The sequence below is a fragment of the Filobasidium floriforme genome, assembly GCF_021052385.1.
Source record: "Filobasidium floriforme strain CBS 6241 chromosome Unknown HD553scaffold_19, whole genome shotgun sequence".
Classification (NCBI taxonomy): domain Eukaryota; kingdom Fungi; phylum Basidiomycota; class Tremellomycetes; order Filobasidiales; family Filobasidiaceae; genus Filobasidium; species Filobasidium floriforme.
In genome coordinates, this window is record NW_025763640.1 from 259,986 (window position 1) to 281,468 (window position 21,483).

The 21,483-nt window shown below is 53.3% G+C and overlaps 9 protein-coding genes across 9 annotated transcripts; 4 read left to right on the forward strand and 5 right to left on the reverse strand.

The window, feature by feature from the left end:
- Positions 1–82: 82 nt before the first annotated feature.
- On the reverse strand, positions 83–1,946 carry HD553DRAFT_351716 (uncharacterized protein; the record flags this gene model as incomplete). The annotated part of the gene is made up of 5 exons (XM_046183641.1): positions 1,623–1,946; positions 1,461–1,559; positions 1,217–1,387; positions 341–1,139; positions 83–273 (listed from the first exon to the last, which is right to left on the reverse strand). The coding sequence occupies exons 1-5, from the start codon at positions 1,686–1,688 to the stop codon at positions 83–85; spliced, it is 1,326 nt and encodes a 441-aa protein (XP_046034491.1). The 5' UTR covers positions 1,689–1,946.
- Positions 1,947–2,090: 144 nt separating this feature from the next.
- On the forward strand, positions 2,091–3,611 carry HD553DRAFT_332194 (uncharacterized protein; the record flags this gene model as incomplete). Its single annotated transcript, XM_046182052.1, has 4 exons — positions 2,091–2,470; positions 2,539–2,848; positions 2,914–3,121; positions 3,155–3,611. Exons 1-4 carry the CDS (start codon positions 2,126–2,128, stop codon positions 3,609–3,611), a joined length of 1,320 nt encoding a protein of 439 aa, XP_046034492.1. The 5' UTR covers positions 2,091–2,125.
- Positions 3,612–3,861: 250 nt separating this feature from the next.
- HD553DRAFT_87115 (SAC3/GANP/Nin1/mts3/eIF-3 p25 family-domain-containing protein) lies at positions 3,862–8,516 on the reverse strand. The gene is made up of 12 exons (XM_046184560.1): positions 8,260–8,516; positions 7,990–8,169; positions 7,796–7,912; positions 7,431–7,725; positions 6,763–7,356; positions 5,219–6,695; positions 5,043–5,157; positions 4,755–4,980; positions 4,527–4,692; positions 4,365–4,468; positions 4,030–4,265; positions 3,862–3,972 (listed from the first exon to the last, which is right to left on the reverse strand). Exons 1-11 carry the CDS (start codon positions 8,446–8,448, stop codon positions 4,210–4,212), a joined length of 3,519 nt encoding a protein of 1,172 aa, XP_046034493.1. The 5' UTR covers positions 8,449–8,516; the 3' UTR covers positions 3,862–3,972; positions 4,030–4,209.
- Positions 8,517–8,543: 27 nt separating this feature from the next.
- HD553DRAFT_315960 (uncharacterized protein) lies at positions 8,544–10,160 on the forward strand. Its single transcript, XM_046180552.1, has 7 exons — positions 8,544–8,745; positions 8,837–8,892; positions 8,992–9,274; positions 9,348–9,403; positions 9,520–9,634; positions 9,722–9,774; positions 9,849–10,160. The coding sequence occupies exons 1-7, from the start codon at positions 8,628–8,630 to the stop codon at positions 9,924–9,926; spliced, it is 759 nt and encodes a 252-aa protein (XP_046034494.1). The 5' UTR covers positions 8,544–8,627; the 3' UTR covers positions 9,927–10,160.
- Positions 10,161–10,663: 503 nt separating this feature from the next.
- HD553DRAFT_344384 (uncharacterized protein) lies at positions 10,664–11,307 on the forward strand (the record flags this gene model as incomplete). Its single annotated transcript, XM_046182980.1, has 2 exons — positions 10,664–10,707; positions 10,944–11,307. 2 exons carry the CDS (start codon positions 10,664–10,666, stop codon positions 11,305–11,307), a joined length of 408 nt encoding a protein of 135 aa, XP_046034495.1.
- A 240-nt stretch (positions 11,308–11,547) lies between these two features.
- HD553DRAFT_315964 (TB2/DP1, HVA22 family-domain-containing protein) lies at positions 11,548–13,246 on the forward strand. Its single transcript, XM_046180553.1, has 7 exons — positions 11,548–11,690; positions 11,910–12,076; positions 12,155–12,382; positions 12,468–12,531; positions 12,609–12,667; positions 12,744–12,876; positions 12,986–13,246. Exons 2-7 carry the CDS (start codon positions 11,945–11,947, stop codon positions 12,988–12,990), a joined length of 621 nt encoding a protein of 206 aa, XP_046034496.1. The 5' UTR covers positions 11,548–11,690; positions 11,910–11,944; the 3' UTR covers positions 12,991–13,246.
- Positions 13,247–14,865: 1,619 nt separating this feature from the next.
- On the reverse strand, positions 14,866–15,393 carry HD553DRAFT_275596 (P-loop containing nucleoside triphosphate hydrolase protein; the record flags this gene model as incomplete). Its single annotated transcript, XM_046177909.1, has 3 exons — positions 14,866–15,023; positions 15,085–15,120; positions 15,198–15,393. Coding segments are annotated over 3 exons (390 nt in total), but the record flags the coding sequence as incomplete, so codon positions are not given.
- A 2,762-nt stretch (positions 15,394–18,155) lies between these two features.
- On the reverse strand, positions 18,156–18,880 carry HD553DRAFT_344387 (uncharacterized protein; the record flags this gene model as incomplete). Its single annotated transcript, XM_046182981.1, has 3 exons — positions 18,156–18,315; positions 18,413–18,633; positions 18,710–18,880. 3 exons carry the CDS (start codon positions 18,878–18,880, stop codon positions 18,156–18,158), a joined length of 552 nt encoding a protein of 183 aa, XP_046034498.1.
- Positions 18,881–19,624: 744 nt separating this feature from the next.
- Positions 19,625–21,048, reverse strand: HD553DRAFT_315967 (uncharacterized protein). Its single transcript, XM_046180554.1, has 5 exons — positions 20,912–21,048; positions 20,654–20,798; positions 20,398–20,483; positions 20,174–20,289; positions 19,625–20,047 (listed from the first exon to the last, which is right to left on the reverse strand). Exons 1-5 carry the CDS (start codon positions 20,963–20,965, stop codon positions 19,927–19,929), a joined length of 522 nt encoding a protein of 173 aa, XP_046034499.1. The 5' UTR covers positions 20,966–21,048; the 3' UTR covers positions 19,625–19,926.
- Positions 21,049–21,483: the final 435 nt, after the last annotated feature.

The following is a 21,483-nucleotide window of genomic DNA, read 5'->3' on the forward strand; positions in this document are numbered from 1 at the left end:
GGAAATTCTAGGCAGACGCGCGCTTTTATCTGGTTGCAAGTTTCAGGATCACATACAGCTGGCATATGTTTCTCGACAAAAGTTACAGGTCGGTGCTCTCGGGGGGATAGCGCGGGCGGTAGATCATAAACAGAGGTACCACTTCGTTTCCATTACATATCAATTTACCCGCTACGAAATAGCTCGTAAAGGCAGTGCCGAGCTGAATTCCGCAAAACTGGAAGGTATCGTCTCCGACCGCCTCGCCCGTCGATGCCTGCGCATGCTCCAACGCTATTCCGTCTATGCTAGTCAGCGATGACTAACGGTATCGAGACCCGGGCCACGACATCTGACTCACTTTCTGTTTCCCAGGTCATCAGAATCTGCTGGTCGAGGGTGAGACTGAGTGTACCCGACACCTTCCTGTTGATCCAGTCCCGCTCGTAATTAGCTGGTGGAATATGCCACGACGGACCGGCGCCAAGCGGAGTCGTTTGCGCTTTGACATGAAACGTCCCGTCAAATCTCCTCAGGGCGGACTGGTCCCTGGCAGGGTTCTCAACGAGCTCTTCCAAATGAATGGGTGCCGGCTGACTGAAACGTAGCTTGAAGACGATATCAAGCACCCTACCCGTCGGGCTCAGCTGAAAGGAACGTAACTTTCGGGGAACCCCTGACCATCTTGTATTCAAAGAACGTCGTGGTTCCTCGATGCTGCCATTACTTCGCCAAATCGGAAAATACGACCGGTCGGCATATCGGTGCCTGACGATGGCGAAGAGGCATCCCCAATCGGTAGCTCCGTCAAGGCCTAAGACAGTATCTCGGTCAAGGTTTCCAAAGATATACGGACCACAGCTGTTCCACTTGTTGAGCCCACAGTAATCGCCCAGAGTGGCGAAGAGCAGGAGCCAAAACTTGAAAAGTGAATTCAGTGCCTGTTGTGCGCTCCTAGCGGTATTCGGGTCCTCCAAGAACCCGCAAATGTCATCGAGTATGTCGTTGCCCCGAATGTGGTTCGCGTACGACACGCAGGTACTCATCGGTCTATCAGGGAGCCCCGACGGGAAGTGCGTGGTCTGACGGTCCTTTATCGTTTGAGCTATGTCGATGTGGGTCGACAGGATCCCTTCCACTCGTTTCGGGAACTGCGGAGACTACTAGGAAGAAGATTTCCACATCGTCCAGGTCAGCAGAGGAGTACATATAAGACCGGGATCGAGACGACAAGTACCTGACGGTCGCTCAAATACTGTCCCGTATTGAGATCCCGGTAGGAACCGTGCTCTATCTCGCATCGCGTCAGAACCCTCGCGCGCCAGTCGATGTCGGGCTGAGGCTTTCTGATCCGGTCCGTCAACGAGTAGCGGCGGTAGAACAATGTCCTCCAGTAGTTCGACGGATTCTGTTGCAACATCCACGGAACCGGGTGAGACTAATGATGCGAATGAGCCGAGACAAAGAGTGTGATAAGCTACCTGGTAGATCCGGCGATCGAACATAGGCGAAGCCAAGGCGAGGTTGTCTACATCCCGAGGATCCTCGACGCCAACTTGTAGGACGATCTCATCCAGAATCTTCGCAGGGGTCAAGCTTCAGCAGTACCCTGATGCATTCGGGCTGACAATATAAGTGCTCACTTCGAAGGGCAACTTGGTGATGACGCACTGCCCGGTTGATTGTTCATCGTCCGAATCGCCGTCCATCGTTGATGTCGCGCTTACGACGATCAGTCGATTAAGTTGTCAGTCGAGGGAAGGGGTCTGGTTAGATGGAAGTGTAGTCAAGAGGAACGATACTGGAGTCGACATGGACGAAGTCCGTCCTTTATGCATTCGGCCTGAACGTAGGAGGAAGAAGAACTACGTCACGATCCCGAGGCCGATGAACCGATTTGATCGATGAGACGACGAGATGATTCAGTTCTAGATGCTCGATTGAAATTAAGGTTCCGCCGATCCCCGTCGGCGTTCTCCGATCGGAAGTAACCTCCCTTTAGCGCCGGAAGTAAACGAGCATGCACCCCTTGACTGACCGACTGCTGGCAACTTGAACGACTCGGTAAGCTTGAAGTGTATAGTATAGCGTAATGGCTGCATAGCCAGTGATATCTACATAAAAACACTATCTAGAAAGCCTTGAGATGCAGCTCCCTACCCAGACCTTCACAACGCACCGCTTGGTGACGCTACCCTCGAAAGATGAACTCTGCAAAGCCTTCGTCGGACAACCGCTCTCATCCTTGCGATCTCCCGCAGCCATCATCGACCGCTCCATATTCAAGGCAAACTGTCAAGCCATGGCGAAAAAGGTCAAGGATAACGGTCTCAGATTCAGGGCTCACGTGAAGACCCACAAGACAGTCGAAGGCATAGCTCTCCAGGTCGAGGCGGGAGGAAAGGTGGACAAGGCCGTGGTCTGCTCGACGATGACGGAATGCTGGCAGATCGCCGAGAGTCGACTGGTCAAGGAAGGCCTAGTCAACGATGTAAGCTGGTATCTGCCACTTCTCGGCAGGTTAAATGCTCATGTCATGCTTTGTGCTTCCTGTGCTAGATCCTCTATGGCATGCCGATTGCTCTAGACAAGCTCGAAGATGCGAAATCTCTGGCCAACTACCTTCGGCCTCACAATGCTCAATTCCGACTCATGGTAGACTCTTTCACGCAAATTCAAGCCTTGGGGCAGTACGCACAGAAATCAAGCCAACCTGTAGGTCAGACGCCTTGGTCGGTCATGATCAAGCTCGATGGCGGGTACCACCGAGCGGGTCTGACCGTCAACAGCGACGAGTTGAAGCAAGCCATTCGACTCTGCTTGGATTCGCCGTACGTCGAGCTGTTTGGATTCTATGCTCACTTTGGGCGTGAGTCCCTTGATTGGCTCGCTCAGTAACGTTCTTGAGCTGACATGAAGCCAACGAGTATACAGACTCTTACAATGCTCGATCTGAAGACGACGCTCATACTTATCTACAGGGAGAAGTGGAGGCAATCAACGGGGCCGCAAAGATGGCTCTCGAAATGGACAGCAGGAGTTCTGGACCCGACGACCCATACGTACTATCTTTCGGGGCTACACCGACTGCTCATGTCTCCAACACCCTCGTCAAGGACAAGGTGTATGGCGAGCTAGAACTGTGAGTGTATAATAGGGTTACTTGGGAACGCAGACTCACACCAACTGATCGCTATTTTCGATTACCTAGACACGCTGGAAACTATTGCTGCTTGGACCTGCAGCAAGTCGCTACCAACCTGACAAGTATAGAAAATGTCGCCGTCTCGGTCCTCTCCAGGGTCATCTCGGCTTATCCGCATCGAAACGAAGCTCTATGCGACGCGGGAGGGATCGCCATGAGCAAAGACACGGGTCCATACCCTGGCTTCGGGAAGATCGTTTCACCCAAGGAAATGTCCGAGCGGGAGCTCGGCCGAGTCTCGCAGGAGCATGGAATATTGGTTCAAAAGCAGGGTGCAGCCAAGATTGCTCTTCCGGAACCAGGCCAAATCATCCGGATTTGCGGCCAACACGCTTGCATGATTCTCTCGAATCATCCTTGGTATTACATCGTCGAGGACGGTGGTGACAAGGTCGTGGACGTCTGGGTACCATGGAAGGGTTGGTAGCCGGCCTAAACGCCGCGGCCGCTGGTCTCTATATGTCAACCTATGAGAACGCCCATCCTCAATATGTTATGGTCATGATAAGAAGTTGATGAGTCGAACCGCTGTGTCGGCTCGTCATGGTGATGTGTCTTTCGTGCTCTAGACTGGCGTTATCGCTACTTTAGCAGCAGCAGCCGTCAACCTCCGTAATTTTGCTCTCTTGTCGTCATCCGGGGTAGCCAGCCGTCTTTTGCCGTTGGAAGTGGGCGCATGGTATGCGTAAGTATGCTGGAGTATTGCAGAGGTCATGTGTTCTTTCGTAAGAGGTTCAGCCGCATCAATTTCCGGCTTTGCAGCAGCGATAGCGGCTTGCAATCGTTCACTATGATGGGATGATGCATGAGCGGATTGTTGCAGGGAAGCAGCCCAGCAAACTTACGCAGCGCTGAGGTGTGGCGCGACAGCCTCCACTGACGGCGTCACAGATTGTGATAAGACTGAGAGCCGAGGCTTCGGCTGCGAGGGCGTAGCAAGCCTAGTGATCTCACCACGGATCGCTTCGACGTCGTCCTCGTAGCGAACCACCGCGTCTTCCCCGATCCGATCCGCATCAGCGATTTCAGTTTCCGGTATGCAAATGTCTAGTTCGCAAACGTGTCTCTGTATCGCTGCTGCCTGCAAATCGACGAAATGTAATGCAGACCCGATCGGGCGATCTACAACGTAGAACGTTTAGTTACCGCTAGACGCCTCTGAGGGTTTCTCGGATCTCACCTTCGAGATCTTCTGTCTCCTTCCATTCGTTCAATGCCTCTGCGATAATTTCGGGAATATCGTCACCGTTCGGGACGGCTGTGAGAATAGCTGAGCGCAGTTGACTGATGGGACCCTTCGTCAGAATTCGGTGAATGGCATGAACCGACAGCCTCGACATACGAGGGAAATTCCAGACCTTCTGGACAAGGTGCAACAGCAAACTCCACAATGGGGAAATCATCCGTCGTGACTTCGAGGGGAAGGAGAAAATCGTGCACGATCCTCTGTAGGAGTTCTGTCAGCGACTGCAGGAGCAGTCGCACGGTCCGGGCGAGTAGTCCTAAGTCTAGTATGGTGACGTTGTGAGTTGGACTGATTTGCAAAACCATCCGGCCTTCAAAAACGTACCGAGTTCCTCCTGGTTCAGTAGGGAGACGGCCACGGCACGAAGACCTTTCCAGTGCGGCACCATTGCCTCCAGGACGCCTGACGTACTGAACGTCTTCGTTGGTACGGTAGTCACTTCCGGCAACGCATCGAACAAGCTTCTGTCGAATGCTTGATCGGAGGCGTCTTTTTTCAGGCAAATGACATGGTGCCAAGCAAAAGCCGGCTGCTTGTCATGCAAACCAAGCTGATACAACAAAGGACTGTCAGCGATATCGCTGCGGATGCTTCCGGCTATACATTACTCACTGATCCGAACAGATCTTCGCAGTCGGCTTCGACCCAGGTGACGAAAAGAATGCCTAATTGAAACCGCCTTCGAGGCGGTATCTTCGCCACGATATCGCGATAACGTTGTTGATTTCTGATGAGAATAGCTTTTTGTAAGCGAGGTCGCAACGTATAACAGACCCTTGTCAGCATACCTTGACAATTCAGCATGGCATTCAAATACCACCAACCCGACATCTGCCGCCCAATCTTCTTCGTCATCGCTATTCGCAACCGCCACGATTTTGGCATCCCGACACGACCCTGAAAAGTTCGCTTCATATCGTCCATCCTCCGTGAGATTGAATTTGCGGCGCAGCCACTCCCCACTAGTTCCGTCTGTCGTGTCGACCACAACGTGCCATTCCCCTAAATCCTGCACATCCGCCTTACGTGCTTCGAGGGCGTCCAATTCCGATTCGATGTTACAGACGTGATTCCCAACCAGTGAGAAAAAGGTGCCTTCCTCGAGGATTGCCTTTTGTTTTGTGCGGTGATCCATAACGGCGACCGTATCTTCGGCGCCATGATACGCTAAATCGAGCCCGAGCGAGCTTGTGCCACGTCTGCGTACACTCTTGCTGATAGTCTCATCGAGCTGTCCGTCCAAGTCTGTCCCCCCAGCCTGAGATGCGCCTAGACCCATACCCTGAATGCGGGCGGCAAATCTCTGGCGTTTCGCCTCTTTAATCTCGCGTCGCCTCCGCTTGCTTGAAGCCTTAGAAAACCAATTTCCGAACGATACGTGCAGACTGGTCAAGCGCCGGCACTCCTCCAAGTAAGCCTGTGCCGCGATCCGACCGCACGTGTATTGCAGGCAAACTTCCAAAGTGCGCTCAGTCAAGCCTTGTGAAATACCGTAGACTCGCTTGTTCTCCTTGTCTCGGAGTTCAGCCGCCCTGCGCTTCTTCTCGTGCTTGACCGCTTCGGTGATGATGGCTTCCTTTTGTTGATTGACTACTTCGAACAACACTCTGCTAGCAATATTCCTTGCTATGACCTCCATCTGCTCTGGCGACGGTCCTTTGGGCCTTTCGGCAACGACTCGCTTCAACCTATTCGGGGTAGACGAGGAGGCGATCGCGTTGACGGGAGGTTGATCACTGATCACATCAGGTCGAGCTGGCGGTGGTCCAACCAGAGCAGGTATGACGGGCCTTTCCCCAATTTCCGGCTGAGAGAATCTAACAGCTTGTTCGGGTTCAGCCTTCTGCATACTGGGTCTCGCAAAGGGTTGACTGGCAGAGAACGAGGTTGACGCAGGGAGAGATGGGGCCGTTTGACCGAACGCGCCGCGAGTTTCGGTGGCAGAAGAAGGTCTCGAAGGTGGCTCCATGACTAATGGCTGTCTTGGTGGAGGGGCGCCGACACCGACATGAGGTTGGGGTTCCGGTGCATTACCGGCTGACCAGCTCTGACCACTGAACGCTGATTGTTTTGAAGACAAAGCTGGTCGAGCTTGAACCTGAACCTTTGCTTGTTGTCGTAACGATTCGGTCGGAGTGAACGCAGGTCGAAGTGATTTGCTGCTAGTCGTTGACACCTTGCCATCGATAATCTCTTGAAACGAAGCTCCCGAACGTTTCGCCTCGATATCGGGCCACTTTTCCGATGGGGGCGCGTCGGCGTTGTCTACAAGGCGGAAAGGCCCCGGATCAGTCACAAGACTTAGACAGGGTCCACAATAGATAACCCTTACCGTTATAATCGGCCCCGGCACTGATCAAGAATCCCATCGGCATGCCCTCGCCCTCTATCCTCCCATCCTCCCAGACTGGCGTCACGTCCAACGTCACCGCCAGATCGAAGGCCTCATCGTCATCCACACATCCCATCATTTCCCTAAAGACCTCGATTGTCATCACCTTGGTCTTCATGCCGCTCGTCCCGATGTTGGCTGGCTGAACCCTGGCATACGACCTCATCAACGCCCTCACTCCCGCTCTTCGGACCTCGCCGAGCTTGTTATGCGCTAGGCAGGCTACGAGGAACGGCACGTCTGGGCTCTTGACCCGCTTGAAATATCGAGTGAAAAAGTTCAAACTGATCTCGGCGTTGCTCTTGCTTCCGACTTTTTGGGTGTCGAAATTGCGCTGAGCAAGAGCTCGGAGATCAAATACGATTTGAACGAGCGGGTGATTGAAGATGTGCGCTGGAAGGGCGAGAATGGAACGGGCGACCTCTTGATCGTGCAAATGGGACAGAAGTTGGTACGCCCTGAATTCGGGTTCATTTTGCGAATCGTGCCCGTCCAATCGTTGATCCTCGTACAGCTCGATGAGCGAGATGAGTGCTGCGAGGGATTCAAGAATCGCGCATTGACTGTTGGCTCAATTTCGGGTAGAGATTGTCCCTCGGAAGGCTCACTCTTGTTCAATTGCTCCGCCTCTTGCTTCAGAAAATGCCTCTCCTCTAGTGTCCCCAACATGTAGATACTCAGTATGTGAAACCTCGCTATCCGTTCATGGCACTCGATGTTCTCCAATACACCCCATTGCCGCTGATAGGTGAAATCCTGCCTGATCCCTCGGGTCCGATCTCGGAGGAAATGGTGCGTGTGTTTCAGCGAGGCGAGCGGGGCAGGAAGGACGGGTTGACCAGGATCTGTTGGAGGTGGAGCAGGGGTGTCGAGGACATGATGAAAGAGGTGGTCCAGCGTGCGCTATAAGTACGTCATGACAATCACCGTCAATGTTTCGTCGCAGACCGTACGAGTATAAGGGATAAAGTACCTTGAGTGTCTCTGGGTCTCGGACATCCGAAGGCAGAGGCTGATCGATTCCTGCTGCAGATCGATGATACATCGTTACCGCCTTGGCCGGATCGATCCTCCCCGGCTGACCTTCCCTCTGAGCACATTATCAAGAAAAGCAGATCATCAGCTTATAACCTCGGCCGTATGGCAGCTTTTCATAGCTCATCTTACCTGCTCCAAGGGATGGACATTCTTCTTGAACTCTCGCTCTTGTTGTTCGAATAGGGGACACATGTCCTTGCATGTTCCTCGGAATTCAATGGCATGTTCTAAAGAGGTTGGCTTGTCGGGGTCCGATATCAGTCCGGCTTTGATAGCGGCTTTGCGTTCTTCCACTCGTCTGGCTTCGAGCTACGAAGAGAACGATGCAACAGTCAGCTCAGCTACGTCGCCGAAGACAAGCTGATATCTTTTGGGTACAGGAGGAAGATTGATACTTACCTCCCTAAAACTATTCCCCTGAAGATCCGTAGCAAATCTCTGTGCTCGAGTCCCATCCTCGTCGACCAGAGAGTACTCGTTGTCGGAATCCGCAGAGACGTCTGGGGTTCCCGAATCGTCGAGAGCTCCCGCCATGCCCAGGGCGTTGAGCCGTTTCGGACCCGTGTGGGACCTTTTGAACGGCTTCATCTGGATTATTTTGGGAGCCGGGACGCTCGTGCGGGAGAGATTATGGTGGAGAGAAGCTTCGGGTGGCTCGTGCGGCATTTACGAGTTGATGATCTTAGTGTTGCTCTCGATGGTCGATGTTGAATGAGGGTCGTCGGACATGACCTAGATTAGGAGACGGACATTTGAGTGTTTTCTTTATGTCCGCTCTCCCTGAAATGACATCATCCTGCTGGCACGGGTTTGGGTTGGGGGTTACGATTAGGGGGACTCGGAACATCCATCGACCTCAATACAACAAGTCGAACGACCTCGATAGTAAGATCAAGCTTCCGCCCAAACACGCCCATAGATCTACTGCTCATTTTGGGAGAATCATATCACACAATGGACAACTTTGTCACCGAAGCACGCAAGTTCATGTCATCCGACGAGGGCAAGGACATGATGGCCAACTTCAAACAGGTACGTCCCTTCGAAACGCTCAGTCTCCTATCCCGCAAGTTCCTCCCACTGAACATATAATTACATCCTTTGGTTCGTTCGGTTGGTAACAAATCTTAGGGAGAGAATGAGACGCCTGAGGAATCCGACTACACCACTCAACAAGGCGGATCTGGATCCAACTCGTTCCCCTCTGGCGAAGCTCAGTACGGATCGAATGCCAACACCGACAACCAGTACACTGCCCAGAACGTCAATGCCGATGCCGAGAACCAAAGTTCCGGAGCTGGCAACCAGAACAAGGCTGCTGGCGCGAATGCCGAGGGAGAGTTGCAGATGGGAGGTGTGAACAAGGACAAGATCAAGGGCGCGAGCGATTACGATGGGTACGAACAGGGGGATTGTGAGTCGGGCGTCAAACATTGTGCGATTTTATCGTCTTTTAAACACCTTGTTCCATCCGAATCGTCGTCTAGCCGCTGCTTCGGGTGGATGGGGCGCCAACCGGAAAGGGAATTCGTTCTCCCGAGAGGTAAGCACTACACCCTGCATTACACCTCTGTCATCGGGACTTGACCGTAGCTGACCGGCCATCTACACTTCTCAACCTATCCTACCGTGATGACTCGTCTGTCGACCCACATACAGAACCAACTCGGTGCCGAGACCAACGGGCCCTTCACCTCGGACCCGAATACCAACGAGAACGCGGTCGACGCCAACAGAAGCGGTACTAGTACTCCGGGCTATCCCGAGGAAGACGGTAAGCTTCTCAATAGTCTTCCACTTTGAGTAGGAGATTGCCAACACAAGCTGATCGAGGAACCCGAATATGGTGGTATGATGGTAGAGCTGGACTCGGGTAGGAGAAAGACCCAAGGAGGAGGCGGCTCGTCCGGGCTCGTAAGCATCGAGTCATCTTGGCACTTCCGTGTTTCTCTTGCTGATTTGATCCCTGCGTGTGGTTATGATCAAAGAACCCGTACGGCGACAACGAAGAGGATGGTCCTTCCAACGAGAACAACCCTTATCACGAACAAGGTCGACGCGTATAATTCGGCTTGTTGCGTCTCCGTGGCACGAGCTCGGATACACTACGAGACGACTCAATACGCTGGACGGGCCGACTGGGTATGGGGTCTTTTGGATAGCCCGAGAATACGACAATGGTTCGGGTAGCAGATCGAGTCTAATGTATATTTCTTTAGCATGAAGTCAACAAGCCTGGGGGATTGACCTTGATGAGTTTCGCGAAGCCATCATCTGTTATACATGTTTTGACTACAAGACGCAAATCAAGACGTCAGCTTGAACGGCGGAAGCGTCCGGCGTGGCTGCGACGTTGACTCTCTTCAGCCCAATGACATCGGCTGTTACAAGCTGAGCCATTTCGGCTGAACTGGAAGCGATCCGACCTGCACATGATCTGTCCCAAGGGACGACCAATTCCGCGGTCCTCTTCGAATTTTCGACTCCTATTCAGCTCCCAGCGGCAAGTCAATTCTTGTCGTGCTGATGGATGCCACATGTGAACTTTGTTCAATTATGCCCTCCAATATCAGCTGCAGCCTCCCCGTAGATTATTGTTACAGCCACTAGTATGATACACTGGGACCTCTCTGGAAGGATCATATGACAACAAACGCTAGCTTAAGTGAGGTGATCATGAAAACGAAAAGGAACGAGCAGGGTCGATGGTCCAGGGCCAAAGTGATCGTTTTTCCAGCCGCGCATGCGCCCACAACAGTAACAGCTCGAGAACGGAACTCTTTTACGTGATGATATATATAGTATGGTCTGGAAACCGCTATCGGAGCCGACACCCAGTCTGCGACTGTGGATCGATCTTTACTTGCGAAAAGTATCCACGCTGCCAGACCAAATCGAAATTGCATTTTGGCTCAATCTTCGCCAGAGCTGCTGGACCTATCACCGCTGTACAAGACGATCCCTTCCGACGCTTGAATGTATACATGTGCAGGTGAGTCATCTTCCGACCCATCATACTCGGCCTTGCTCAACCTCCACTATCATATTGACCGATGGCGCCGTGCGGAATCTGCATCGGACAGCAGCAAGGGCAAGGACGAAAGTAAGGGCAAGAGGCAGAGCAAGGGCAAGGGCGAAAGTAAAGCTAAGGCTGAAAGGAAAGGAAAAGGCAAGGGCAAAGGCAAGGGCGAGGGTCTAAGCCAGGGCAATCGGGGCAAGCGTAAAGGTGGTATCACTACCGATCCCTGTCCCGGCGCCCAAGAGACAGACACCGATGACGAAGACGATGAGGAGGAGGAGGAGGAGGAAGGAGAAGGAGTGCACCAGAAGATCACCTGGAAGTATTGCTACACTGTCATCGAAGACATCCCACAAGTAGGACAAGTGCCTCGAGACGCCGAGTCCGGCATTCAAACCAGCACAATCAAAGAATCGACAAGAGTTTGAGCTATTGATTGGAAAAACTCTAATAGACGTCCGCTGCAAACTGCTCGGTAACATCGATCTGGACCTACATGACACGATATGATCGCGCTGCAATGTGAAACGCTCATCTCCCTGCTCGACGGGACCTACCCTAGGCAGGTAGAAGCGCAAAAAGAGTAGTATTGTAGCGCGCGCGTGGGAAACGCATCATCGTTGCATGCCTCCCACAGCCCGCGTCATCGCCCTTTTCCTCCTCCCGAGCCCCTCTCACCCTCACTCTCGCACATTCCCAACCAACCTTCACATCCATCGACCTCTTCTCATCTCTACATCACCTCGCATCCAAAGTCCCACTCCTCCTCGTAACAGCTTCAGATATCTCTCAAAACTTCTCGTACCGAATCGTGAGTACCGCTGTGTCAGCATTCTGCTCAGCCAGCGCTCCGGTCGAGCCTGGATGACGACGACGTCACACGAGCAGAATGACGCGATTAGAGAATCAGCAGGGACTGACGTCTACCCCATTTCTCTCCGTCGTCTCCTTTCATCCTTGTCTTGCCATACCGGACCCTATATAACTTCTCTCCTCCTTGCGCACACTCAATGCACCTATCCACCCGTAGAACGACCAACGAATCACGAACCTAACACGACCACTATGTCCGCTCAACATCAATCCGCCGAAGTCAAGGCCCGTGCCAACCAGACCAAGAACCAGGTCCTGAGCCACCCTTACGTCCAGCAAGGTGCTGCTGTTGCCAACCAGTACGCTGTCAGGTTGGACAAGCATGTTAGTACCATTCGGTCCATCAGATGTACAAGACCCTTATCTCTGACCCGCGATTTCGCTTTCCGGCCTTACCCACAGCTCTCTCAATACCCCATCCTGAACAAGGCCGAGGAAAAGACCCGAATCCCCAAGGTCTACGGTGTCCTCTCCACCGCCGGAGCTTTCATCTTTTTGATCTTTTTCAACCTCTTTGGCTTGGCCTCGCCCTTGTCCAACCTGATCGGATGGGCCATCCCCGCTTACTTGAGCGTGCAGGCTTTGGAGAGCCCGGGAAAAAACGACGACAAGCAGTGGTTGACTTACTGGGTGAGTTTTCCTCTTTCTTCTTGATCTATTGCTTCCCAGATGAAACAAGCTGAACCTGAGACTGAAATTGCTATCGGGCGAATAGGTCGTCTTCGGTCTCTTCAACTTTGTTGAATCCGCCGCTCTTAGGCCTATTCTTTACTACTTCCGTGAGTCCGGGCTCGATTTACGGCCAGAATCACAAAGCGCCTGTATAACTGAATCTGTATTTTTCATGATTGTGCAGCCTTCTACTTCGTTAGCAAGACCCTCTTCATCTCTTGGCTCATGAGCCCTCAATTCCGAGTAAGCCCTTCTGTCTCGTGATTTAGCCTGTTGTGATCTTATCAAGCTAATCAACATCCTCATCATACTTGAATAGGGCGCCGAGATCCTCTACCACAACGTCGTCCGAAAGGCGTTCCTCTCCCTCCACCAGCAACAGCGAACCGGTTACCCCACCGCTAGCTCCACCCCGGGTTACACCACCACCACCAGCTCTTATGCCCATGCTCGTGAGTCTTCTACTCTGCTCCTTTTGGCTTTCGCCTGAGCGTGTGGAGTTTCGCATCGATGAAAAGCTGTTTGCTGATATCGATTGCAATGGCTTATCTGAAGATGCAGAGTAAATTGCTCTCTGATGCGAGTCTGAACAAGAGGATGGACCTAGGAATGAGAGTGAAGGAGAGCCGATAGATCGGACTGAGTATTATGGAGGCTCGTGCTCCATAGCTCACTCAGATCATCTCGTGCCGCGATAGTAGATAGATAAAAGTCGAATCGAACGAGTCAAGCAGTAAAGGCTAGTAGAATTGTGCGAGTTTCGTGCGGAAGAGAACGTATAGATAGATATTTAATAAGCATTCGTGATCGTCCGAGTTTCGAGGTGGTTTCGTGAATAAAGACGTCCCAAGTCAGGTTCACTGATCTGCTAGAAGCTCGCAAATCCGGATGGTCGATATCGCGTTCCCAGATCAGAGGGATCACTCGGGATTTCATCGCTCTGCTGCCTCGTCAATACTCTCTGCAAATTGTTAGCCTCGTTCATGTTCGTTGCAGACTCCCCATACCACTCTGTAGCCATTGCATGCTTCTTTGCACCCTCTGATGCATCAAACCTCGAGCTCACACTATGGCTAGAGTCCGGGAATCTCCTCTTTGATATCGACCTTGTTGGGCTTGCACCTAGAAAATTCAGGCTCGTTGGTTTGCAGTAGTCATGAAATCAGATCATCATCATCATTACGGGTCGTGTCGTCACAGAAGTACAGGGTGATACTACAGTAAACATTTACAAGCCATCTGGTCAGTTCCGTATGCGATTCCAAGTATTAAGAGTGAACGTAAAGACAGGTCGAGTTGGGTTGTTCCAGATGCGCTCAGCGCGAGAAGAAGTAAAGGTGAATGATACAGGTAAGACGGGTAGATATATTCCGTGGCGGTGTGAAAGGTGGTATGGCGGATGTGAGGTAGTACGCTAACAGCAGCCCCCACTGGCAGCCTGTTTCCCGGCTCCTGCCTTGCCCTTGGAATCGGCGATTGGGTCGAGGTAGACGCTCTCCCGTTGTTTGCGCAGGTGTTCCATGGTGATCTGTCGACGCCGGAGAACCAACTGAGCGGTCATCGAAGCGAAGAGGTCATCGATGCCTGCAACGATTTCGTCGGATGGAGATGTTAGCCATTATCCGTGAAGTCTGACTGTGCTCGACAGATCGGCGCGACTCACCTCGATCGAGCTTGGACGAGACCTCGCCGATGCGCACGTTTGTGCCTACGATCTTCTTACCCCAATAGGGATCTTCCTCGAACAGATCTTCGGCCTTTTTAGCCTGGGCGATCTCATGTTTCGCTTGTTCGCCCGCCTTGTCCCAACCGGCGAGGATCTCTCCGGATCGACGTTTCCAATTGTTGTCACCGCTGGCATATGCCGAAAGGTCACCCTGGATGGCCTTGAGCGCTTCGCCTCTGGCTCGGCTGTTGCTCCAATCCTCGCTCTTCCTCCGCGGCGCGACCGAAGTTGCGGCCATCAGGTTGAGCCCCGAAGTAGAACCCGAAGTCGGCAAGGGAGAACGAGGTCCCGTGGGAGAGGTCGAAAAGGACATGAGAGCCGCAGCTGACGCCGAGTTGGATCTTGCGCCCGTCGCTCCCCTAGAGCCTGGAGGCAGGTTTTTGGTATCGGGCACATCCTTTTTACCATCCTCGCTGGTAGTAGAAGAAGGTGGTTGGGATGACAGCAGGGACAAGAACCGGTAGGCTGCAGGTCGGCTGTTCGCCACGACGCTGGGGCTCTCGACGACAGCCTTTTCAACCTTGAGCTCCAACGGCGAACCAACAGTGTTTGACCGGAAGAGGCTGGTCTGCCGGCTCCTCGGTTGTTGGAAAGTGGGACCGATCGGCGATCCCGGTCCAGGGCTGTTCATCCGTTCGATATCAAAATCCAACCCACCGTCCCCGACGTCGAGTCCCAGCCACCTGGCGACCGTCACCCTGGCGCGTTTGCGTTCGACCACCCGTTTGCCTTCCTTGGTCAGGTCCCACTTGGCACCGACGATGAAGATCAGGACTTCGTCGATCATATTGCGCAACTCGGACAACCAGGTCTGAACGTCCTCGAAGGAGGATTCGGAGGTGATGTCGTAGACTATGATGGCCGCTTGGGCGCCTGGCGGAAGAACCAGTCAGTTCGGATCAGAGAGCGACAGACAACACGTCGAACCACTCACCTCGGTAATAAAGCTTGGTCAAAGATCGATGCCGTTCTGTCATGCAGATTGACTGGTATTAGCGCCTAACTGTCACCCAAGCCGACCAGCAAATTCAAAATCCCCTAGCTCACCCTCGCCGACCGTATCCCAAATCTGCAACCTGACCTCACCACCCTCCCAATTCAACTTTCTTGTAAACAAGCTCCCGTTCAACGTCGGCCTCGTTGTCTGCGGGGAAAACGTCCCTTCCGCATACCTCCTCGCCAAGGTCGATTTGCCCACCCCTGGATGTAGTTTCAATGCATCCGTATTTGTCCAGATCAGCATTCCCTTCACAATGCAATGTATGGAGAGCAGGTGCATGTCCAGCTGAAGACGACGCGACTCACCTTGCGATCCTAGCAGGACGACCTTGACCTCCAACGTCTCCTCCTCGCTCCCCCTCCTCAGATCGCCTTCGACCCTCAACCCCCCACCTTTTCCTCTCAACAACCCTCCAGATTTCTTCTTCCCCATCCCGCCTGCGGTGCCACCCGTCGAGATCCGTACGCCCTTTTCGATCTCCCTATCTCTTAACCGGTTGGACTCGGTAACGAGCGCCGTACCCACATCGACCGATTTCCGCGTCCGGTGTCGGGACAAGAGCGGCGAGGCGGGGTAGTTGTAGTCGTCCAATTCGTCGCCTGAAGGATCGCCTGCGGATCGAATGGCAGCAGTGCTGGTGGGATTAATGTTGGTGTTGTTGTTGGACAAGGAGATGGACAACGAAGGCGAGCCGAAAGACCTGGTGGAGAACGCGCTTCCGGAAGGACTGTTCAGGCCTGCCCTTGACCCTTTCCCGCCCCCATTCATGCCCTGTACGCCAAACTCGTCCGTACCCAGGTCCGATCTCAACGAACTCGTCGTCGAGTTTACCGTCGATCCCAGCGGTTTACCATGGCTATGATGATGAGCCTGGTCGTCGTACCTCGGACTCCCTCCTGCACGGTATCGCTGTATCTTTTCTCGTTCCCTCTCGGCGCGTTCTTTATCTCTCGCCGCCGCACTCGTCGTGGTCGTGATCGTCGCCACCTTGCCACCTCTGCTTGGTGTCGGCTGCGATTGTTGGTGTTGATGCTGGTATTGATGACGACTGACAGCCGACTTGGACCCTACGTTCCCGCTCATCAACCTGCCCTCGATCGAGTCGTACAGCTGTCCCGACCTGGACGAGGCCGAGGAGAACGAAGGAAATGCGTAGAGTTCCTGTGGTGCTCCGTTCCCCACGTCCATGGTCGTGTTCGTGTCCCTGTTCTTGGTGTTGTTGTCGATAGACATCGTCCTCGTAAATCCCATACTGCTCCGATCTTGAGCTTGGGTCTGATGTCGAGGTCCATAAGACCCACTCCGTCCTTCCGATCTCAACCTCGGCCTCGCCCCCTTCTCATTCTCGTTCGATCCATAGTTGGACAAGTCGGGAGAGTAAGATTGATGACGCTTCTGAATGGTCGGGCGTCTTGGCTGCGGGACGGTCGATTCCGATTCGTGCCCGTTCTTGTACTCTTGGTGAGAAGGGTGGTGGGTCGGAAGTGAGGTGTGTGGCTGGGTGAGCGTGTGCGTCGAGGACGGCGGGGTCGGGAAGGAGATCATCGTTTTCGAGGTCACGTTGATGCTGTGTGGGATGAAGGACGGGATCGGCAACAAAAGAGGCGAAGAGGTGGTTGTTGTACGTCTCTTTGTAGGCCAGGATCACGTTCGTTGCCGAGTTCCTCGTTGAAGATCGTCGTCGTTGTCGGTCTTGTGGTTAGACCTCTGAATATTTCCAGCCCGACCAGTGCTCCAGTTGGCCAGTCGTCGACTCTTTGCTTGTTCAAAAGTCCATCATCAAAAAGTTTTCTCTCGCTGTTCGCGGTCGGGTTCAGGGCGAGATGGCAGGTTCGCTTGAAAAGGTGAGAGAGTTGCTAGAATCGTTCGACGAGAGGAACGAGCGATAGGCGATTGGAAAGAGAGAGCAAAGAGCGCAAAGAGAAGGTTTGTGATTGTGTTATTGTGTGTCGGTTATACGAAATACGAGATGTCGAAGCGACTCGTGGTTGATGATCGATGCAACTTCTAGCTCAATCAAAAGGTGACCGCCTGTCGATGATCGTCCCTCCCTGATGTCAGTCCTTGTCGTTCAGTACGATAACCCTCGCCACGTCCTCCGATCTTGGCCTATCTTGCTCGCAACGTCGCGATGTCGTGATGGATATGGCGATGATGATGATGGCTGTCGTCGATCAGAACTGACTCAAAGGGGGGAACGGAGGTCATAGCGCTCATAGCCCCTTCCTCTCTCGCCCGCCGAGCCCGCGGTCTCGTTTGTTTTCTTTTTCGATTTGTTGATCTTGTCTCGCTCTCATCAAACCTTATCGCTCTCGAAGCGGGGAGAGGGCTTACGGCAGTCAGGGGCAGAGGGGGCTGTGCACGCGGGGCACCGCGCCTCTTTTGTTCATCGACATTCTCCTTCTCCTCGAGCAAGAGATCCAAGAGGACCAGCCTCGGCTCGACGTAAACGCAGCGCTTTCTGAGCCATCGAACGTTAGCAGTCTCCTTATCAGCACTTCGACATACATCCCGGTCTCTCCCTCTCGACAGCATCTTAATCGAATCTCTTGACGACAGCAGCGACAACGGTTGTTCAGGCCGTTCGTTGTAGTACAACGATCACCATATGAATACAGGCTTTGCAGCCACTGGTGAAGGGCCGATGACCGAATAGCTACGAGATACAAAGATGCTGGGCGGAAAGCTTGGCTTACCATTCAGCAGCATCAAGAGTCACGATTTGGGGATCGTGAGTCAAGAGGGCTAACGAATTTCATCGTAGGCTTCCATTACTACTGAAGGTATCGTTTCTCTTCGCAGTTCGCAGGTTTATTTACACGGAACAAATCAATCCATCTCTCTATCTCGAGCCTCCTGGCTTCCGGTACAGGATGTAATATCTTGTGCTATTCTACAGTACCCCGACCGCGATCCCGATACCTGAGCTCGCGTCGTGGTCTTAGGCCATCCTCCCCTCTCTACTGCCGCCTCACCCGCCGTCGAGAGCGAGAACATGATCGTAATCATACCCTCTCGACCCCCTTCACCTCAGAAGTAGACCCGGAGCCGGCACGCAGGCGGAAAGGCTCGTTGTCATGGTGGTGCGGGTCCGGGTGTGATCCGTGTTTCCTGACGTGGAAGAAGAAGGATAGGGCGATGTACGCTGTGGGGATTGCGAGGACGCTGTGAAGGTAGTGAAAAGTCATACGGCCAAGGTCAGTCGAGGCACCGCAATCACGAACATTCGCGCTGAGGAAGAAGCGGGTGGACCGGGACTCACATCAACGTGATCGTGACCAAAATGATGATCACTCCCAAGACGCAACTCGTTCCCGAACACCGTCTCGACAATCCCATCCCCATGATGATCGTCGCCGCCATCCAAAAGACGAACTCGATGCAGTTCAAGATCGAGTAGGCTTTCAGGCTTCCCCAGCGACGGAACTTGGGGACGCGTTCGGTGAGGACTTCGTAGAGGAGGACTACGAGGGATTTCGCGCTCTATAGATATTGAGACGAGTACCGTCGATCAGTAAAGCGCAACGATGACGTTTGTCAGAAGGGCCTTGAGACGCACCACACCGATGATCCAGCTATCGGACCGGCTCCTCCTCCCCGTTAAGGTTGCCAACCGGGCGATCCCGAGGATGAAAACCGAGATGGTCAGGATACCTTGGGCGATCTTGATCCAGTTGATGATCCGGACTTGGCGCTGGACCGACATGTTACCGGGTACAGGGAAGGTCATCTTGAGATTGACGGCAGTGAAATGGATCGAGTGGGAGGAGGAGGGGGGCAGGTGTGAGATAAAGGACCCGACGACTTGTGAAGGTTTGGGGGAAGAGGTTGTTATACAGAACGAAGGATCTCTTTCCCGCAGCCCCCATCTCTCTACTTTCAGCCTCCCATCACCTTACTATATACTCCTCCTCCACTTGTTCTCCCTCCTCCCATAAGCCGTTCATGCTGTGCACCTCGATAAGACTTTCGTCTCAACCCCCTGTTCGATGTCGACTTTCCAACGGTGACCGAGGGGTGAGCTGGGTGTTGGTCCCCGATCTTCCGACGGAACGCGCCGGGGAAGCAAATTCGCGACCGAGCGAGGGGGAACGTTTGGATCACGCTCGAACCACCATAAGGAGAGCCAAGGGATTGTACAGTCTTGCAAGGAACCCGCGGGCGGGGATCTGTAATAGTGTAGAGTCAGCTAGATCTGATTCTTGCGTACTAAACGATATCTTTGAGACTCGCGCTCCCGGATTCTACTCGATCATCTGCCATCTATCGCCTCGCGCCTCGGATCAAAGCCATAGTATCGCATAGTGCCCAACTAGTACCGACATATACAAGGACTTCCTATGCTCAATTGATGAGCTCTCTATCATCGTTAGATTTCGATCGGTCCAGGGTCAGCCAAAAGTAGTACCTTTACCACGTGAGTATATAGCATCACCGGGCACATTGGGCTGGACCGTTTGATAGCCCGGATCATGTTGATATCGTACGCCAATCAACGAGAACGACTCGTGGCAAGATTATGATAGACCAAATCAACCTCGTAGGTCACCCATCTTGGCTTGTCTTTGGGAGACGAGAATTATATCACAACAAGCGACAACCGAGCCTCCTCCAGGATCATATACAAGCGCGTCCGACCCTGGGCCCAGGCAAGTCGGACCTCGCCCAAGCCCCATGTAAACCTGCACATATTTACCTCCTCCACGACATCTAACGAACCACACTCAAAGTCGAACCCCCTGAACTTCACACGACCTCGAGACCAACGGCCGTCGCCTACCAGGCCAACCAAGCGTCGAGCAGCGAGCTCCGGTGGATTCCCAGCGCCTTCCTCGCCTTCCAGGCGAGCAGGGTCACAAAGAGCCACATGACAAAGATGACGATCACGTCGATCCAGCTGCGACAAATGCGGCAAGGCGATCATGTCAGTTTTCGTATGTTCGCACGATCGCAACAAGACGAGTCGAAGAGGATGAAAAGGGGAGGAAGAGAGAGCTGGACGAGAAGACAGGGCGAAACTCACGCGACGACGACCAGTCCCTTGACGATGTTACACCGTCTAAAGGCGTCCCCTACGTTCCCACACGAGGTCCCGTCCGTGAGCGAGGTCAAGGACGAGTTTCCGATCAGGAACAGCAACTACGGCGAAGTATATAGTATGAAGGCGACTTAGATCAGCTGTCGATCAGGTTGGGAGTACAAAAGGCGAAAGGAGAAGGGGTAACTATGGCAGAGAAGGCGACTCACGAATCCGATGGTCAAGGCGACCCAGTGAGCGAGGATCCCAAAGAGGATGTTTCCGGGAGCAAGCAGGAACCCGACTAGGAGGTAGACTGTGAGGTTGACAGCGAGGAGTAAGCGGGAACAGGGGAGAGAGACATTGCAAAGGAAGAGGCCGTTCAAAGAGAATCAGCTCAGGCCCAAGAGGAAAACGAAGAGGCGACCTGACGACCACGAGAACCACCGGGAGGGACGAGATTTCAGATCGAAACCCTTGACTCACTACTGAAAAAGGCCATCCACACGCTCGCCACCAAGACGATCCGGATCCTCGGCTTGTAATCCCCATCGATGGCTGGGTAACCGTTGTTGTTGTAATAGTCGACCAAGGATGCCGAGATGGCCAGTGCTACTATGGAGGTGATGGTCTGCGAGTGCGCGGAGATGACACGGGGCGATCGATGCGAGCAGGAACGGACGTCAATGGTGAGTAAGGGATGACAGGATCAAGTGTGAGATGAGACGGAACGAGCAGGCTTACGGAGAGGACGAGCCAGGGGGTGTGGAGGATCTTGAGAGATCTTTCGGAGGGCATGTTGGGCGAATTTGAGTTACTTGATTTGTTTCGTTAACAAGGTGTTATCGCGATATCTACGAAAGAAATCTACAAGCTACAAGTTGCAAGACACAAGAAGACGGGTGTGGCGAGTTCGGTCTCGCTATATATACCCCAGCGTCAGCGACCGTTTTCCTTACCCAGATCGTCGGAACGTTGATCGGGCGGTGGGACAAACAAGGGAAAGCAGCGTGATGGCGAGAATGTCATTAAACACAACAAGAGAACGATCGGTTTGTGACGTCACACATTTGTTCCCGCAGTTCCCCTCCTTCTTGCGCTGGGGCACAGCGTCGGAGGCTGATCCGAGCTAGTTTTGGTAGCGCCCGAGCCGAGGAGGGCAAACGGCGCCAAGAGGACAATGCGATTGATCGGATCCGCGTTTCAGATCTCGGGCGAGAGCGTGGGAAGCAGCGGCGAGACGTTTTGCTTCCGATGTGATCTTGGGTTATCGGAGATTCCCGCTCTCAGTCCCCGCCTTTGGGTTGATTGTTCGT

Bases quoted from the DNA above. Each gene is read 5' to 3' on its own strand.
- HD553DRAFT_87115 (XM_046184560.1), bottom strand. From the start codon at position 8,448: ATGAAGCCGTTCAAAAGGTCCCACACGGGTCCGAAACGGCTCAACGCC. The intron at 7,357-7,430 runs GTGAGCCTTCCG...AATCCCTCGCAG, and splicing joins GGCGGAGCAATTGAACAAGA to CACTCATCTCGCTCATCGAG. The intron at 6,696-6,762 runs GTAAGGGTTATC...TCCGCCTTGTAG, and splicing joins TGCCGGGGCCGATTATAACG to ACAACGCCGACGCGCCCCCA.
- HD553DRAFT_315960 (XM_046180552.1), top strand. From the start codon at position 8,628: ATGTCCGCTCTCCCTGAAATGACATCATCCTGCTGGCACGGGTTTGGG. The intron at 9,635-9,721 runs GTAAGCTTCTCA...GTATGATGGTAG, and splicing joins GGGCTATCCCGAGGAAGACG to AGCTGGACTCGGGTAGGAGA. The intron at 9,775-9,848 runs GTAAGCATCGAG...TTATGATCAAAG, and splicing joins GAGGCGGCTCGTCCGGGCTC to AACCCGTACGGCGACAACGA.
- HD553DRAFT_315964 (XM_046180553.1), top strand. From the start codon at position 11,945: ATGTCCGCTCAACATCAATCCGCCGAAGTCAAGGCCCGTGCCAACCAG. The intron at 12,383-12,467 runs GTGAGTTTTCCT...TCGGGCGAATAG, and splicing joins AGCAGTGGTTGACTTACTGG to GTCGTCTTCGGTCTCTTCAA. The intron at 12,668-12,743 runs GTAAGCCCTTCT...ATACTTGAATAG, and splicing joins TCATGAGCCCTCAATTCCGA to GGCGCCGAGATCCTCTACCA.
- HD553DRAFT_315967 (XM_046180554.1), bottom strand. From the start codon at position 20,965: ATGCCCTCCGAAAGATCTCTCAAGATCCTCCACACCCCCTGGCTCGTC. The intron at 20,484-20,653 runs GTGAGTCAAGGG...TCAACCTCACAG, and splicing joins GTGGATGGCCTTTTTCAGTA to TCTACCTCCTAGTCGGGTTC. The intron at 20,048-20,173 runs GTGAGTTTCGCC...CATTTGTCGCAG, and splicing joins AAGGGACTGGTCGTCGTCGC to CTGGATCGACGTGATCGTCA.